Source organism: Diplodia corticola (assembly GCF_001883845.1).
Source record: "Diplodia corticola strain CBS 112549 chromosome Unknown scaffold1, whole genome shotgun sequence".
NCBI lineage: Eukaryota > Fungi > Ascomycota > Dothideomycetes > Botryosphaeriales > Botryosphaeriaceae > Diplodia > Diplodia corticola.
Window position 1 is genome coordinate 577,323 of NW_017971480.1, and position 14,762 is coordinate 592,084.

A 14,762-nucleotide genomic window follows, 5' to 3' on the forward strand; every position below is an offset into this window, starting at 1 on the left:
CGGCGGGCGTGGTGTCGGCGTGCGTGCAGCGCCCAGGCTTGTCTGTTTGGAGCGCGACGCAAATCACGCTTGCCTGCCAAGCCCAGATGAGCCGCCGCAACGATTTTCCGGCGCGCCGCCGCAGCAAAGATCCAAACCCAAGGGCGACCTGCACCACCACCCGCCCTTCCACCCTAGCCGCCTGCCCTTGCTCGGCTCTCCGACCTGCGCACCGCGCTGCCCTCGCCGATGCGGCGACCGTCTAGCCCCGCCATTGCCACCGCAGCCTGCCACAGCGACCTGCCCTGTGGAACTGCGCTCCCACCTGTCCAATGGCCGACAGTAGCGCGTTAGGGCAGCATGCAGGGCCAGAACCCTGGTCAGAATCTAGGCTCCAAGATATGCTCGCAGCGCTCAACACCAGGCGGGATGTGGGCGCGGGCTCGGGCTTGGGTTTCTGCCTCCCCGCCTCCACTCGGACTTAGGACGTAGGCCAGCACGCCGATGCCGCTCCACCCTCTAGTGCTGCGATTGCGACATGTCCGATACCGAAGCCTAACCCCGCGGACAGCCAGGACACGCTGCTGCCTCGCAGCACGGGTATAAATCCTGGACTCTGCGCTGATTCCCATCGCAGAAGCTCACACATCTCCATCGTCTTTACCACCCCACCCTTCGGCTAGACGCTACACAGCCAACATGTCCGGCGGCAAGTTTGCTTATGGCTCCTTCGGCTCGTGGAACCCTGTCGACAGCTACACTTGCTCTCACCTCGATGCGCGCCTCAAGCCTTCGTTGACTGCAGCCCTCGATCATGCCGGAAAGAACTCGCAAGCCAAGGGACTGCCCGATATTTCCGTCTCTCGCCCACAGGGCAAGTTCCTCATGCTGCAGGCCCGGCTGCTGAGAGTCAAGCACGTTGTCGAAGTCGGCACTTTGGGCGGATACAGCTCCATTTGGTTCGCCCACGCCAGCCCGGATATCAAGGTCACAACCATCGAGGTCGACGAACACCATGCCGCCGTGGCTCGCGAGAACTTGAAGTATGCCGGCGTCGATGACCGGGTTGAAGTCATCGTCGGTAGCGGCTCGGATGTCATGGCCAAGCTTGTCGAGGAAGTCAACCAAGGGAAAAGAGAACGCTTCGGCCTTGCTTTCATCGATGCCGACAAGGAAAACAACTGGACGTACTTTGATTACGCCGCCAACATGTCGGTCCCTGGCGCCTGCCTGATCGTAGACAACGTCGTCAGACAGGGCTCCCTTGTTGATCCGGAGTATGCCAAGAACGACAGCAGGGTTAAGGGTTCCAGGCTCCTCGTCGAGAAGGTAGGACAAGACGAACGGGTCGACGCCATGGTGCTGCAGACGGTGGGCGAAAAGTCTTATGACGGGTTCCTCATAGCTGCTGTTCGGGACGATATCTTGGAGTATCTCAAGAACAAGCAGGCTTGAACTGAAGATGGCCATTTAGAACACATAGCTGATCCTGAGACGAATTAACGATTAATGAAAGTACCGAACACAATCTCTCACTCTGCCAGCTGGCATTTTACCAAACCTGTGAAGGCCGAAATGATTGTAGATTCGAAGTCTCAGCTGCGTCCTCGCATAATAGCTCGTCGTGTTTCATAGTGGCCTTCTGCATGCCGCCCGCTTTGACGTCCGTTGGCGACTAGATATATGGTCAGATCTCTGGTCGTTTGTAGCTACGGGATTGTCCGGGAGCCACCAAGTCACAAGAGACTAAAGTGCCAACAAGCGCTCTTTCTGATCGATCATGCTCTAATGCCAGGAGAGACTGAATCAAAAGAGAAAAAGGCACATTGTACCATATCTTCCGGGCACACATGCGGGATGTAGTGGGAATTCTCTTCTTCGTTGCCCACCCACCCAGGAATGCTTTTGCAGCAAGCCAGCGGCTGCGCTCTGAGCGGGTAAACCCCGGCAATGACATAAACGGCCAGGAGTCGCGCGGCGGATGCTGCGGGCTTGTCCAGCGCTCCGGGAACCACGCCTTCCAGCAGCGGACGTCGCAATGCTGCTGCGCTGAAGAGCCGTTTTCGTTCTTTCACTCGCTCTCTCGCCAACGCCGCCAGCGCTTGCATCTCTCCCGTTGGACATGCGCCGCTCCTTTGCCTAGCATCGCTCCGCCTGGTGCTGGCTGTCCGACCCCGGATGCTCCGCTCCCACTTACTGCCCGCTGAGACAACCGTCTGAACACTACTTCGCCGCTCCCCCGCCGCTCCCCCGCCGCTATGGATTACCTCCGCGCGATCCCCCAGGCAGCCACCGCCGCACGCCAGCTGGTCATGAACCCGCTGGAACAGCTGGACGGCATCCTGGGCAAGGTCATGAACAGCGGCACCGTCATTGCCGAGGCGACGGGATCCGGCGGTGCCAACGTCACCAACAACATCACATCTGCCGCCGGCAAGTTCATACAGAGCTCCATCGCTGCCGTGCCCGGTGCCGCCGCTTCAGCAGCCGCTGCTGCCACCAGCGGCGAAGCTGCCGACGCTGCCGACGGCCTGTTCAACCTGGACTACATCTGGAACCTTGGCAAGATCGGCGGCATCTTCAGCTACCTCACTTCGAGGTGGGCTCTTGCTACCTTCACCGTGGTATGCCCATCTTGCACACTGCAGCCGAGATCCAGTCCAGTCCGACTCGGGTAGTTCGCTGCTGAAGCTCTAACACGCCATGTACAGGCTATTCTACTGAATCGCACCCAATTCTACGCCTCGTCCCGCATCCCCTTGAACTTCCGCTGGCATGTTCGCCTCGCCGTCTACCTCGCCCCAATCGTGACGTTGATCTACCAGACTCAATGCTTGCTCCAAGCTCTTCGTTGCCAAACCTCCCCCGAATGGTCGCGACTGCGCTACAACGACGCAAAGCAACCCCTTGCTGTTGATATGGCGGGCGAGGGCGGCTTGCTTTACAAAGTCAGTTCGAACATACTCTATTGGGAGGATGACATGGCATCATGCCGGGCTGTGAACATGGGGCACTCTGAAGGCGAGTTCCTGTCACTCAACGGATCTCTTGCACGTCTCTGGCCTCTTCTCTTGAGCCTTTGCTTGAGTCAATTCATCGAAACCATGTCATGCGCCCTCCAAGGCCGTCAGCCCATGCCGGAGACGGGCATGACCTTGTTCGAACACTCGTTGGCATTCTCAGAAGCTGAAGCCATGTTGATGAAACCTTTCGACCTTGGCAACTCGACTGCCACCGTGACCAGGACCGACGGCACAACCTTGAAATTGACGCGTGGCATGCTCCTTCAAGTTCTCAACGTCGCACCCGAAGTTCTTGTCATGGCTATCGTATCAAGCTTGAGCCACTTGAGCAGCAACTTCCTCGCTGTGCTTGGGCTGAGGACCCGCTTCAGACTTGTCAACACGGGTGTCTGGGGTGTCGCCTATATGGTCGTCTTCGTATGGACCTTCCTGCGAATGACGGGCATGATTGGGTCCATTCCCCATGACCTTGGAATACTCCGCATCCCGACCGTCTGTCTCGTCGGCTTCATCCCCCATCTCTTGATTATGCTTGGCCTACTCGCCTGTGCAATCATTTACGGGCTGGCTTTAGTAGTCACGGCCATGAACCTCCCCTCCGGAGCCGAGCAGACCCTGACACTGAAGGAGAGGTTCAGGACTGCATACGGAAACCTGCAAGCCAACGTCCATTTCTCTGGAAGTACGCCGATCAGCGTCAGTTGGTCGGACGACTTCTACACTGCGCTTCTAAAGATTGGCTTCACCGTTCTCACGGCGGCAAGCGAAGCCGTTTTCCTCAATGAGGGGACTCCCATCCGCGTCAGCGAGATGACCTGGCTGGAGAGCAAGAGGATCGAAGAATTGGTGGCGCGCAGGGCCATGGTTCAACGCACCATTGATGGAATCCCTGCTGAACTGCGCGAAGATTTCGTCGCCGAGGGAGTCAAGGCGAGAGACGTACCAGAAACTGTTACTGGCCTTCGTTCAGGATATGCCCGCGAGCGTAAAACGCGCGGGCAGAAAAGCCTGCCCGAGGCCAGGGCCGCCGGGAGGGATAACGGAGTGGGTCTGTTGCAGCGGCGTGGGCGTTGGATCATGACTTACGAATTTGCCAAAGGCATCCACCGGCTGGTTTTGGCCATCCAGGCGCGCGTCCTGCTTTCAGTCATGGGCAAGCTGAGGATAACTCGGCGGCCGCAGTGGCTGCTGAAGCTTGCAGGTGTGAACCAGAGGCCTTCGGGAACGAAGCCTTCGAGGATCAGCCAAATGGCGGCCGGATTGCGTTCTCGAGAGCTGGAGTTTTGGTATCTCTCGCCGGAAGGCAGACTTACTTTGCCGGCGGACGCGAATGTTGATGTGGAAATGGAGACCAGAAGGCGACTTGAACAGAACGGCAAGACCTTTTTTGGCGAGGAGGTCACTGAGGAGTCACTCAGCTCCAACCTGTACTCTTGGTGGAAGAACGGTGGATGGTGGGGAGACGTTGACTCGAGCGGCGACTACACACTCCCATCCGATCAGTCTGAAAACGACGATACCACGAGTTTCATTTCCATGTCAACAGCCACTGGCGAAGAGGACTGGTCCGATATAGCCGATGAAGACGGCCGGCGCACGCCAACTCAGAGGGATCCTCACGCTGACAGGGGAGAGACGCCTTCATTCGAGGATGCCTCGCTGGATCCGGCCCTACTGGCGCGCCTTCTTGACCCCCAGACAGACGAGGACAGAACCGAAGCGCAGCTGCTCGCCAGTCATCTCCGCAGCAGCCGTATCATGACGCGCTCGCAATATCGGAAAGCGGTTGAGCAACACCGTGGTCGCATCCTCACATCACGCTACCGTCCCGGGCATGCGTACTCGGCCATGACTCCCGAGGAGGAAGAACGCGCGCTTGAACACTACATCCTGGAAAGACGCAACGCGGCGGCACAACAGCACAGCAGCTCTTCCGGCGCGGACACTTGGGCCACTGGTGCCGACGGCATGGGCTCCGGTGGACCTCAGTGTGTCGTCTGTCAGGCCAGTCCGCGCACGATTTTAGTATGGCCGTGTGGGTGCCTCAGTCTTTGCGACGACTGCAGAGTCGGGCTCGCGACCAGGAACTTCGACTCTTGCGTCTGCTGCCGCTCGGACGTCGCTGCGTATTCTAAGCTCTTCGTCCCTTAATCTCCCCTCTTGCTCCCGACGACTTTCCATTCGCGATGCACTCATACTTCAACCGAGGGACGGAGAGGAGTCTGCAATGACTGTTGGAGTATGGGTGGGCGTTGTTGGGTTTGGATGGGTCTTTTCCATTGTCTTCATAACCAGGCTATATGTAACATAGACGAGATCACGCTGAAAAGCCAAGTGACCGGGATTGCATTGTTGTGTTGCCTGTTGGCCGAACTCTGCCTTTGACATAACCATCCGAGCTGATCAACTTTAAACATTGCTGTGCTACGCCGCTGGTTGCGAACAAAAGCTAAACAGCGCGCCATACAACGGTTCAACATTACCTTCGCGCCTTCACGACCGGAAAAAAAGTGACAGGCATTGTTTGAAGACCCTATGTGAAGATGTGGTTTGCTTTGTATAATTCAGCTTTCTATGCACCAACTGCCTACTACCATCCTCTAAGCATCCCCTAACAGACGCGTGGCGTTTATTTCATCCATAAACATACAAACGAAAAGCAAGCTCCTCTATCCACGTTCAAAACGATGGCGGCGGCGGGGCCCTATATATACACCGACGTCCGCTCGCCAACCAACCCCCAAAACTCGTCCACCAACTCCCTCTGCCCAGACGAAACTCTTCCTCTGCCTCCCCCCCGTGCGCTCAACTCTGCGTTTTCCTCCTCCTCCTCCTCCTCTTCTTCCTCTTCCTCTCCCTCTTCCCGCGTCGCCCTCGCCATCGGCCTCACAGCCAGACACCGCCGGTACTCATCCCGCACGATCGACGGATCCCAACTGCCAGACTGTTGTTGCTGCAGGCCACCGCCACCGTCGCCGTCGCCGTCGCCCTCGACGACGATGACGCCGCCCGCCTCGCGCAGCACGCACCACGCCGCAGCCGGCACCACGTCGATGATGTGCTGCTCGTGGCCGCGCTGCTGCTGCTGCTGCTGCCGCCGCCGCCGCCGCCGCCACCAGCAGTGGCAGTCGAGCTGGCCGGCGGCGACGCGGCAGATGGATTCGGAGGTGCAGTTCGTGACGCGGAGGAGGGCGCCGGCGGCGGAGAGGGAGGAGGAGGGGTCGAGGGGGAGGAGGTTGGCGTTGCTGTCTAATTCATCGCTGCTGCTGCTGCTGCTGCCCCCGCCAATAAAAAGCTGGTCGACGCCGACGTGGGCGTTGCGGAGGCCGTGCGGCGGCGGGGGGTTCGTGCGGAGGAGGGGGCCCGGCACTGCTAGTCGCTGGGGCTCGCCGCCGTTGAGGGCCGGGTGTTGGTGGAAGGCGTGGCCGCGGCCGGCGGCGGCGACGGCGGTGAAGAGGTCGCGGTGGAAGGGGTTGTAGACGACGCCGACGGCGGGCTGCTTGGCGACGACGAGGGCGAGGGAGACGCAGACTTCGGGCAGGCCGCGGACGAGGTTGGCGGCGCCGTCGATGGGGTCGACGATCCAGGTGGGCGCCGGGGTGAGGGCGGCGGCGGCGGCGGCGGCGGCGGTGGATGCAGGCGCCGCCGCGCCCTGATCTGCATCTTCGCCGATGAAGTCGTACTCTGGGTACTTGGCGATCAGGCGCGTGGCGATGAGGTTCTCGACCGCTTTGTCCGTGTCGCTGACGATGTCCGTGGTGGCTGGAATGTCGGGCGATTCGTGCGTGGTTCTTGAATCAGCTCTGCCTGGTTTTGGTTCCTTTCTCTTTCGGAATATACTCCTGCTATTGCTTTCCACATCTCGCTGGACGTACTCGATTTCCTGGCTGTGAAGTCCGCTGGAGGGAACTTCGCGGAGGTGATGACATCGCCTGCTTCTCTGGCCACTGTGACGAGGAAGTCACGTATCGCTAGCAGTTCGGAGGCGGAGAGAGACATTTTGAGAGAGGTCGGCTGGGGGACTTCGACCTAGAGGTTCGAGGCTTGCGGGGGTTACTGAAACAAATCCAAACACAGGCAAACTGCCCTGAAGACTCGGGCGAGGTCGAGAGGGAGTCACAGCTCTATAAAGTGTGAAGGAGCGCTCTTATGCGGTTGTCTTTCGTACTCGCGCGAGGCATGATGACGTGACAATGTTATCTATCTGGTCCTTCCGGTGAGCTGAACCCCGCATTCGCCTTGATGATCATGTTCTATGTGTCCAACCAGACAACGCTCCACTCTTGCATGCGAGTCATCGTGTTTGAAAAAGGCCCAATAATCTGACATGGCATCATGGAAATTGGAGCTGCGTTGGAATCTCACCGCATATGAGCACAAGGTTGAGCAGTAAGAAACCAGCAGGTGACCGAATAGATGGGACCAATCGCAAGAGACATGCAACTGCTAGCGTACATGCAAGAAAGCACAGAATACAAACGGTTCAGGTTCAGCTTATCTAATGCATGAGCATTGCGAGCACAAGGATCAGCGTCGAACCTACAGATCAAGCGCCCCCTACATTATTGCTGGCCACCATCTGACAATAATGCCAGGCAACAACCTTCAGTCGGTTTCTAGTGAAAGAATAAATAGAAAATCCTTTTTATCAGGGAGTTGATTTTTCTCCCTTACCTCGGTGCGGGAGCTGAGGGCGGAAAATATGGCGGTGCTGCACAATGACTTGTGCAGACTCGTAAAGAAGGTTAAACCAATGTTTCGCAGAGATACCACAATGACGTCTGGTGAGGACTATGGAGAATCCTGTTGCAGGAGTTGGAAAGTTAAGTTTCGGAGGGGAGAACCTAGGTTCGTTAAGCTTTGAGAGTCCGTGATGACGCGTCATCGACGGTCGTCGATGGTAGCTAAAGACCCTCATGCGCAGCATTGTATAGATTGCTTACATTCGCATGAAGCAAGATATGATTTCTTTGAGTTAAGAGTGCTGTTATGGCTCGATGGCGCTAACGACTTCACGCCACCTCAATCCATCGTATTGCTGACAAGCAGATAGGCCTTCCCCGCTCATTGTTCATTCGACGCGAGGTGGCGAAGTACGGAGATGTTTTAGATTTGAAGTAAGTTGTTGGCGAATCGGAGAGCACAGGCTGATGGTCTGCGGAGTGGCCGACGTGTTGCATGGGTACCTGGCGGATGCAAGCAATGCACGGTCGCGATCGACATACCCTTTATCGTAACCTGGCGCTCGGATCTCTCGCAAACCCACCGTGAAGTCCATTGCCCGCAAGCACTATGCGAAGAGGGGTGAGAGACGTCTCCAACAAGGCGTTTCTGCAACCTCATTGGTTCTCGTTTGCGCCGCACCAGTGACACGGACCATCGGAAATTTAATTGAATACTTATGGGCTCGGAAAATAGAAACCACGTGGGAGCGAATGACATGATGCTCGAGAAGTTTAGGTTGGCCGCACTTGGAGTGCAATAATCCCCGGAAACATTTCTGACCCGACTGGAAGATCCATCATCCCACCGGGAAAGGAAGGAAACCCGAAAACTTTCTACTCGACAGGTGGCAAAAGGACAGAAATCCTCGAAGAAGGTCGGAAGACGATGATCACGGTATTTCGTAAAGCTCGTTCGCTGAGTTGGGGAAAAGTCCCCTTTCTCTCCTGGCCTGGTAGCAAGAGTGCTGCCTCTGCGTTGACATGCTTAGGCACCACAGACTCCGGGCTTTTCAGCAGGCCGGCGCGCCCAGTGGATGTCGATGGGGAAATAGCTGTGGATCTGGGCGGTGTGAGAGCCAACTTCACGGCACAAGCAGGAGTGACACCAACCTGAGGATTGTAGAGGTCGTTCTTTGCCTCAATGACGAGTTTTTCTACTTCTTCTTGGGTCCAACCGAGACCGCTGGTCAGTATCTTCACCGAGATGCCTAGTAGGTTGCCTGCAATATCCTTCTGGAACAGTGTGCCCATGGTTTTTTCTTTTCTTCCTTTCGCCCACGGGCCAATGGGGAATTTGGTGTGCGTCTCTCCAATCGACTCATAGCCATGTTTTCCCAAGAGCTCTCCAAAGCTCGAAGTGGCCATGGAGTCAATCCCCAGATTCTTGAGTGCCTCATGGACAGCGTGACTCCATCTCGTGACGGCTGAATCCGGCCCAGCGCTGCCGTCATCACAACCGATGGGAATGTGGAATTCTTGGAACTCAACCCATCCGCCCGGATGCAGGTTCTGGAAGGACTGCTGCATCAGCTTGTTCCAGTCCTTGATGCCCAGCAGCACAGTGCGTGTGTGGATGTAATCAAAACGTTGCTCATACGTCCAATCGGCATTGGCATCGTCGACGAGAAACTCGCAATTGGGAGGCACATTGTGGGGCTGGATGGGGGAGAGATCAGTGCCCGTCACGTGAAGATGAGGGTGGGCGTCGGCGACTTCAATACACCAGGCTGCAAGGCGTCGTCAGCACGAGCAAGTAGGCTGATGCAGAGGAGACAGGAGACTACCGCCGGTGCCGCAGCCGATGTCGAGCACATGGCGAACGGAACCAAGGTCCAACGGGACAACATGGTGCCTGCCACCGAGGGCAATGTCCCAGACTCGGTGCTGGAGATCTGACAGGGTCAGTAGAGGCGCGTCGGTGTGGGGGCGATCTGCGTACTCAAGCGATCAACCTCTTCCTGTCACGAGTCAGCATGGGTTGCAAGGGAGCAGGAAGAAGCAGGTACGTCGTCATTCGGCAGCGCATAGCCTGCACTGGAGCATCAGCAGCGGAAAAAGGCAGGCGCAGCGCAGGGTGTACGGACCGCCGTCTTCGATGGCATGATAGCGGCGGCCATGCTCGTAGCGGTAGTCGGTGATGCGCGAGGACAGAGAGGTGCTGGTGCTGGGGCAGCGGCAGGGTCAGTCAGCATCGATCCGGGGAAGCGACGAGGCGATGCACCCACGAGCCCGGGAGGTCGGCAACGCCAGAGTCGCCGTCCTGCGACTGCAGGGGCACTGCGCGTCAGCACGCTGCGACGACGCATCGTTTGCGAGGACTTACGTCGACCGACAGCTGTTCGCCGATGATGCAGGACGCGGGTGGCGGCGGCACCGGCGCTGCGGTCGCCTGGTCGGTCGCCTGGTCGTACGCGGGCTGGGCCGACATAGTTCAACCGTTCCAGCGCTGCAACACCTAACAGGAAATAATAATAATGCTGCCAGCTGGGCGTCGCAGTTTCGCAGTTCCGCAGTTCCGCAGTTCCGCAGTTCGGCAGGCGGAGGTGGTGCTGCGCGCTCGCCGGCTGACCAGGTGCCAGGCCATACGAGGCCCCACTTTGCCTTTGCAGCGTGGATGGGGGAGCAAAGGCCGCGTGCCGCCAGCAGTGGGCAGTTCCCCGAGCCCAGAACACCAGCCGAGAACACGACGCCGTTGAGCCATCGGGCCGCGCGCGCGAAATTGGCCCGCGCCGTCACGGACACCATGGAGCTTCCCGCGTCTGCCTCCCTCAGCATCGCCGCAGCCGCCATGCATCATGACGCCCGGCCATGCTGCCACCTGTTCCTGCGTTGGCAGCGAGCGTGACGTCGTCGCAGCCAAGATGGATGCCGTGTCAAGCCGCTGGCAACGCTGGCGCGACAGCCGCACCGCACCGCCTCACCCTCCGCCACTGCTCAGCCTCCGTCATGCCATGCCCGCACCTCCGCGCCCATCGGGCTCGGCGTGCCCGAGGCGGCGAACCGAATGCCCTCGTCGGCCTTCTCGTTGGCGCCCTCTGAGCATGCCAGCGCGGATCCTGTCAAACCCCCGTCCAATCGGGGCCCCGGACGACTGTCGTCGCTCTCGCACGCTGCCAGCTTGCTCCTTCACGCCCGCTGCTGTACACAGTACACAGTACACTGTACACTGTACACATGCACACATGCACACGCCTTGCACCCAACACGCACGCGCCTGTTTCATCTCGACGTCGTCCGGATCCCACGCCGAATGAGGCGCTTTCTGAGGCCGTGGCCACCACGTGGACCCTGGAGTTGTGGTAGCAAGCGCCAGCCGCCGGGAGCTGCCAGGGCTTCGAGCGCTCGAGCCTCATCTGTGAGCATGCCGTGCCTTACTGGCTGTGGCGCCAGCAAGCCCACTTCTCGCCCCGCCAATCAGCAATTATGCCAGCCTTCCCACCGGCTGATTGGAGCCGGACCACGCCTGTGGTCACCGCTCTAGATGCTTCGCCTTCCCTGCGGAGCCCTGCCGCCGCTTTCGTCGATCTGCCGTCCAATTGAGGGACTGCGAGCCCCGGCCGAGAAGGCGCCCATCGATCCTTGCGCCTTGTTGAGATATGCGTCCACCCATGCCCGGGCCTGGTGCAGGGTACCGTCTCGTGCTCGCAGCCACTGCGCTGTGGGGTCAAGCTTTGCATGCCCACCGCCGTTGGACGTAAGAACCCGTGCCTTGCCATCCACACTTCTGCTCTTGACCTTCCCAGCCTTTGCGCCCTTCCCTCCCGCAATGGGGCTTCCACCACATCTGGCTTCCTTTGGTTGATTTGCTAGCGCGTCTCAAGCATGCCGGGTTCCTACGTCCCGCACGAGGTGCTTGGCCTCGCCATTTTTGTTGATTGCCTGAGTCTTGTCGCCACCATCCTTGGCCTTCTTCTATGTTTTATGCTGTGGAACCATGGCGAGCGAGTCTCCTGTAAGCCGTCCAACCTTAATCTTCTTAGCGCCCAGCGGGGACTGACACGGACAGACATCTTGATGCTTAGCACATGCACTACCTTCGGGGCCATTATCGGACTGATCCGTCACGTGGACTACACCCTGAACTGGAGAGACATACAGATACAACGCTTTCAACATGAACAGCACTACAGCTACAGTCAGTCAGACGTGTTCAGAAAAGCTGACGTCGGATGGCGTTTGGTGCTGAGCTGGATCTGTACGTCCCTTGGTGCTCCCTCATCGCTACTGCCGAACTAACACTCGACCGTAGCAATATTCACCTACAACGTCGACGCTCTTCTTGTGCTGTTCTGGTCAGTCCTCATCGGCCTTTCCCCCGTCGTTCAACTCACTGACGCTTTCCGTAGGTCAATCGCCCTATTCATCGGCACCTGGGACATCAGAATGAAGTCTTCGAGCAGGAAGATCATGTCAGTCGCCTTCAAGGCGTCCGCTGTTATCCTCCCCATAGTCATGTGCGTAGTTTGCAGCAGTGAGACTATTCAGCAAGTCCCGGTGGCTTACCTGGTCCTCTTCAACTTTATCAGTAAGTCCTAGCCGATATCCTCCCCGTAGCATGGACGGATGCTGACCTTGTTGGTAGTGGCCACTTGTTTGACTAGCGGGTCCCTCCTGGTTATTATTGTGCTCCTGAAATACCTGCAGAGCCGGAACCTCTTCACGCGCTTCTTTCCTAGATCAAGCTCGAAGTCACCCTCATTAGGTGGTGGTACTGTCACCAGCGTAGCAACAACACGCACTCAGACCGGCACCGACAAATGGCTCATTGTTAGATTCAGTATCATCATGATTTGTCTCTTGTAAGTCCACCTCGCCGACGTGCGGGCTCGGCTAATGTCCTTTCAGGGTCTTCGAAACAGCTCAGATTGTCTACCAAATCGTCAACTACGAGCGCAACCGACACGATTCAAGTACCACAGCAACATCGCCGGACTTTAGCGCTGAACAAGCAAAGATCGATGTATCTCAGGATATTCCTGGCACCCTGCCTAGCATCATTGCTTTCTTGATCTTCGGGACGACCGCCCCCTTCCGACGAAAATACGCGCAGGCAGTCAAGACGGTTTTCTGTTGTACATGGACGCAGAGGAAAAAGTCGAGGAAGGACCCTATTCCGTGGATGATGTTGCAGCCCAGAACGGAGGGTCAGGCCTCGTGCGCCTCTTTCCCTGAGGGTATGGACCTGGAGGGACAAGACAAGCCAGCAGATGGAATCCAGGTCCGGACCGAGATTTCTACGTCATCGGCATCAAGTGAAACTACAACTGCGAGAAACACCATTGACGAGAACTGCAGGCCGTCCATCAAGGATAGTGTCAAAAGGGTGTCATTTGGAGGTACCACGCTGAGGTCGCAGGAAGATCCCACGAGCCCTCCGTTAGCATACAGCAACCCAAGCAGCAGAAGACCTTCCTCACCGACACGGATGCATCACCGGACACTCTCGCCAATTCTAAGGGCCGGTAGCCAGCCGGGAAGCCCGGATGCTCAAATCATTGGATCGTGGGAATGGTCTTCTCACAACCGCCAAGGGTCACTACCATATGGGCAACAGGACTCATTGCCCAACAGTCGACGACCATCAGCATCTTTAGTGAGGCAACCGTCGATAACCTCTGTCCATTCACAGCGCTCCTGGACAAGCCCACCATTGCCAGGCCGCGCACTTCCTTTACTTGCTGAAGTGGATTCAGCGTACAACCGCCCCAGTGGCCCAACGCATAAGCGGATACCATCTTCTCAACGGAGCCCGCGCTCAAGCAGGGATGATGACTCCTTGTACCAGCCGTCAATGTCATCTCCGAGGCTGGTGGATGTACCGCCAGTTCCGCGTATCCCTTCACCCGCAGACTGGCAAAGAGACTCGGCAACGACAATTGGAAGCATCCAGATGATTGCTGATATGCCAAGAGGTCCGGTCTCGCCTCAAGCGACCACCATGTCCACCATGCAGAGAGCAAGTGCGGACGAGTTCCGGCGCCCAGAACATGGGGGAAGCGAGCGCCCCGGCTGGTTTTCGAAATCGACAAGGGCCTCATTCGAAACGGCGTCTGCAGCATCCAATCGCCCATCTGCAGAGGGTAGTATGGTCCCCACAACGGCGGCGCGGTCCGGAAACACCGCTACCAATCTCGCTTCGGCTCCGGATTTGAGTATGCCAGGGATGAGCAACCGTAGCGACACTATCGCGGCACGGCGTCAGGTGCAGCGGAGCCGCTCGCACCACAGCCGCAATGGAACTTTGCTCAGCAACAGCGAGATGGAGAATCTGAACCTTGCCGGCACCCCATCACGTGGATCCCCAGCTTCATCTGTGGCAAGTCCCCCGAGCCATCAACTGCCGGGAGGATGGATTTGAACCCTGTCAAGACTTAGATGTACATACTTTTCCGCTTTTCTTTTTGTTTAATCAACGGAACTCGGGTGACATATATGGGTCCAACCGAGGAAGAACGATTCAGGAGGCATGAACCGGCGAAGAAGCCCTTGCTCTCGACCGATCGCAACTTAATGGAGTCACGGAAAGCAAGCATATGGGATTGCAAAGACTTTTGGAAGCCGGATCCGCACCGGTCAGGAGATCAATCGGTACTTGCCGGGAGTCATGGAGAGAAGGCTAGAACGAACGATTCACGAATCAAGAAGAAAATGAAAATGATACCCACCTCCACACGTCCTTGCACGTCACATTGCTTTTATGATCTTGTGCACACCTAAGGCACGAAACGACCAATGCTGAAGGCTGGCATTTCCTTGTTCTTGTGCGCTCGTGGGCTCAGGGAACCACATTGTACGGCTGCATAAGTCTACTCATGCCGTCGAGCGGCTCCCGCAGCATATTATTGCATTCGCTCGACTCTGGCTTCGCGCAGTCGGCAATGTTTCCACAAGAGGGCACCGTACTAGTTCCCCGCACCCGCACCTTCTACCGAAGCGACTACCAGAAGAAATAGCACCGACCTGAGACAGCAGTTCACTCTTATCCTTGGCCACAAGGCTCGAGTCACTTCTTGGAAAACCCCCATCCTGCACCTTA

At 57.6% G+C, this 14,762-nt stretch overlaps 5 protein-coding genes across 5 annotated transcripts; 3 read left to right on the forward strand and 2 right to left on the reverse strand.

Annotated features, from left to right (window-relative positions):
• Positions 1-678: 678 nt before the first annotated feature.
• BKCO1_1000171 (o-methyltransferase family 3) lies at positions 679-1,434 on the forward strand (the record flags this gene model as incomplete). The annotated part of the gene is made up of 1 exon (XM_020269539.1): positions 679-1,434. The coding sequence occupies one exon, from the start codon at positions 679-681 to the stop codon at positions 1,432-1,434; it is 756 nt and encodes a 251-aa protein (XP_020135035.1).
• An 803-nt stretch (positions 1,435-2,237) lies between these two features.
• BKCO1_1000172 (ubiquitin-protein ligase) lies at positions 2,238-5,153 on the forward strand (the record flags this gene model as incomplete). The annotated part of the gene is made up of 2 exons (XM_020269540.1): positions 2,238-2,603; positions 2,691-5,153. 2 exons carry the CDS (start codon positions 2,238-2,240, stop codon positions 5,151-5,153), a joined length of 2,829 nt encoding a protein of 942 aa, XP_020135032.1.
• Positions 5,154-5,706: 553 nt separating this feature from the next.
• Positions 5,707-7,001, reverse strand: BKCO1_1000173 (inositol monophosphatase 3-like; the record flags this gene model as incomplete). Its single annotated transcript, XM_020269541.1, has 2 exons — positions 5,707-6,809; positions 6,878-7,001. The coding sequence occupies 2 exons, from the start codon at positions 6,999-7,001 to the stop codon at positions 5,707-5,709; spliced, it is 1,227 nt and encodes a 408-aa protein (XP_020135033.1).
• Positions 7,002-8,560: 1,559 nt separating this feature from the next.
• Positions 8,561-10,154, reverse strand: BKCO1_1000174 (methyltransferase domain-containing protein; the record flags this gene model as incomplete). The annotated part of the gene is made up of 7 exons (XM_020269542.1): positions 8,561-9,453; positions 9,511-9,618; positions 9,666-9,684; positions 9,733-9,755; positions 9,811-9,890; positions 9,952-9,992; positions 10,050-10,154. The coding sequence occupies 7 exons, from the start codon at positions 10,152-10,154 to the stop codon at positions 8,561-8,563; spliced, it is 1,269 nt and encodes a 422-aa protein (XP_020135030.1).
• Positions 10,155-11,548: 1,394 nt separating this feature from the next.
• On the forward strand, positions 11,549-14,084 carry BKCO1_1000175 (glycoside hydrolase protein; the record flags this gene model as incomplete). Its single annotated transcript, XM_020269543.1, has 6 exons — positions 11,549-11,678; positions 11,733-11,921; positions 11,976-12,018; positions 12,073-12,251; positions 12,309-12,525; positions 12,572-14,084. The coding sequence occupies 6 exons, from the start codon at positions 11,549-11,551 to the stop codon at positions 14,082-14,084; spliced, it is 2,271 nt and encodes a 756-aa protein (XP_020135031.1).
• Between the last annotated feature and the right edge of the window lie 678 nt (positions 14,085-14,762).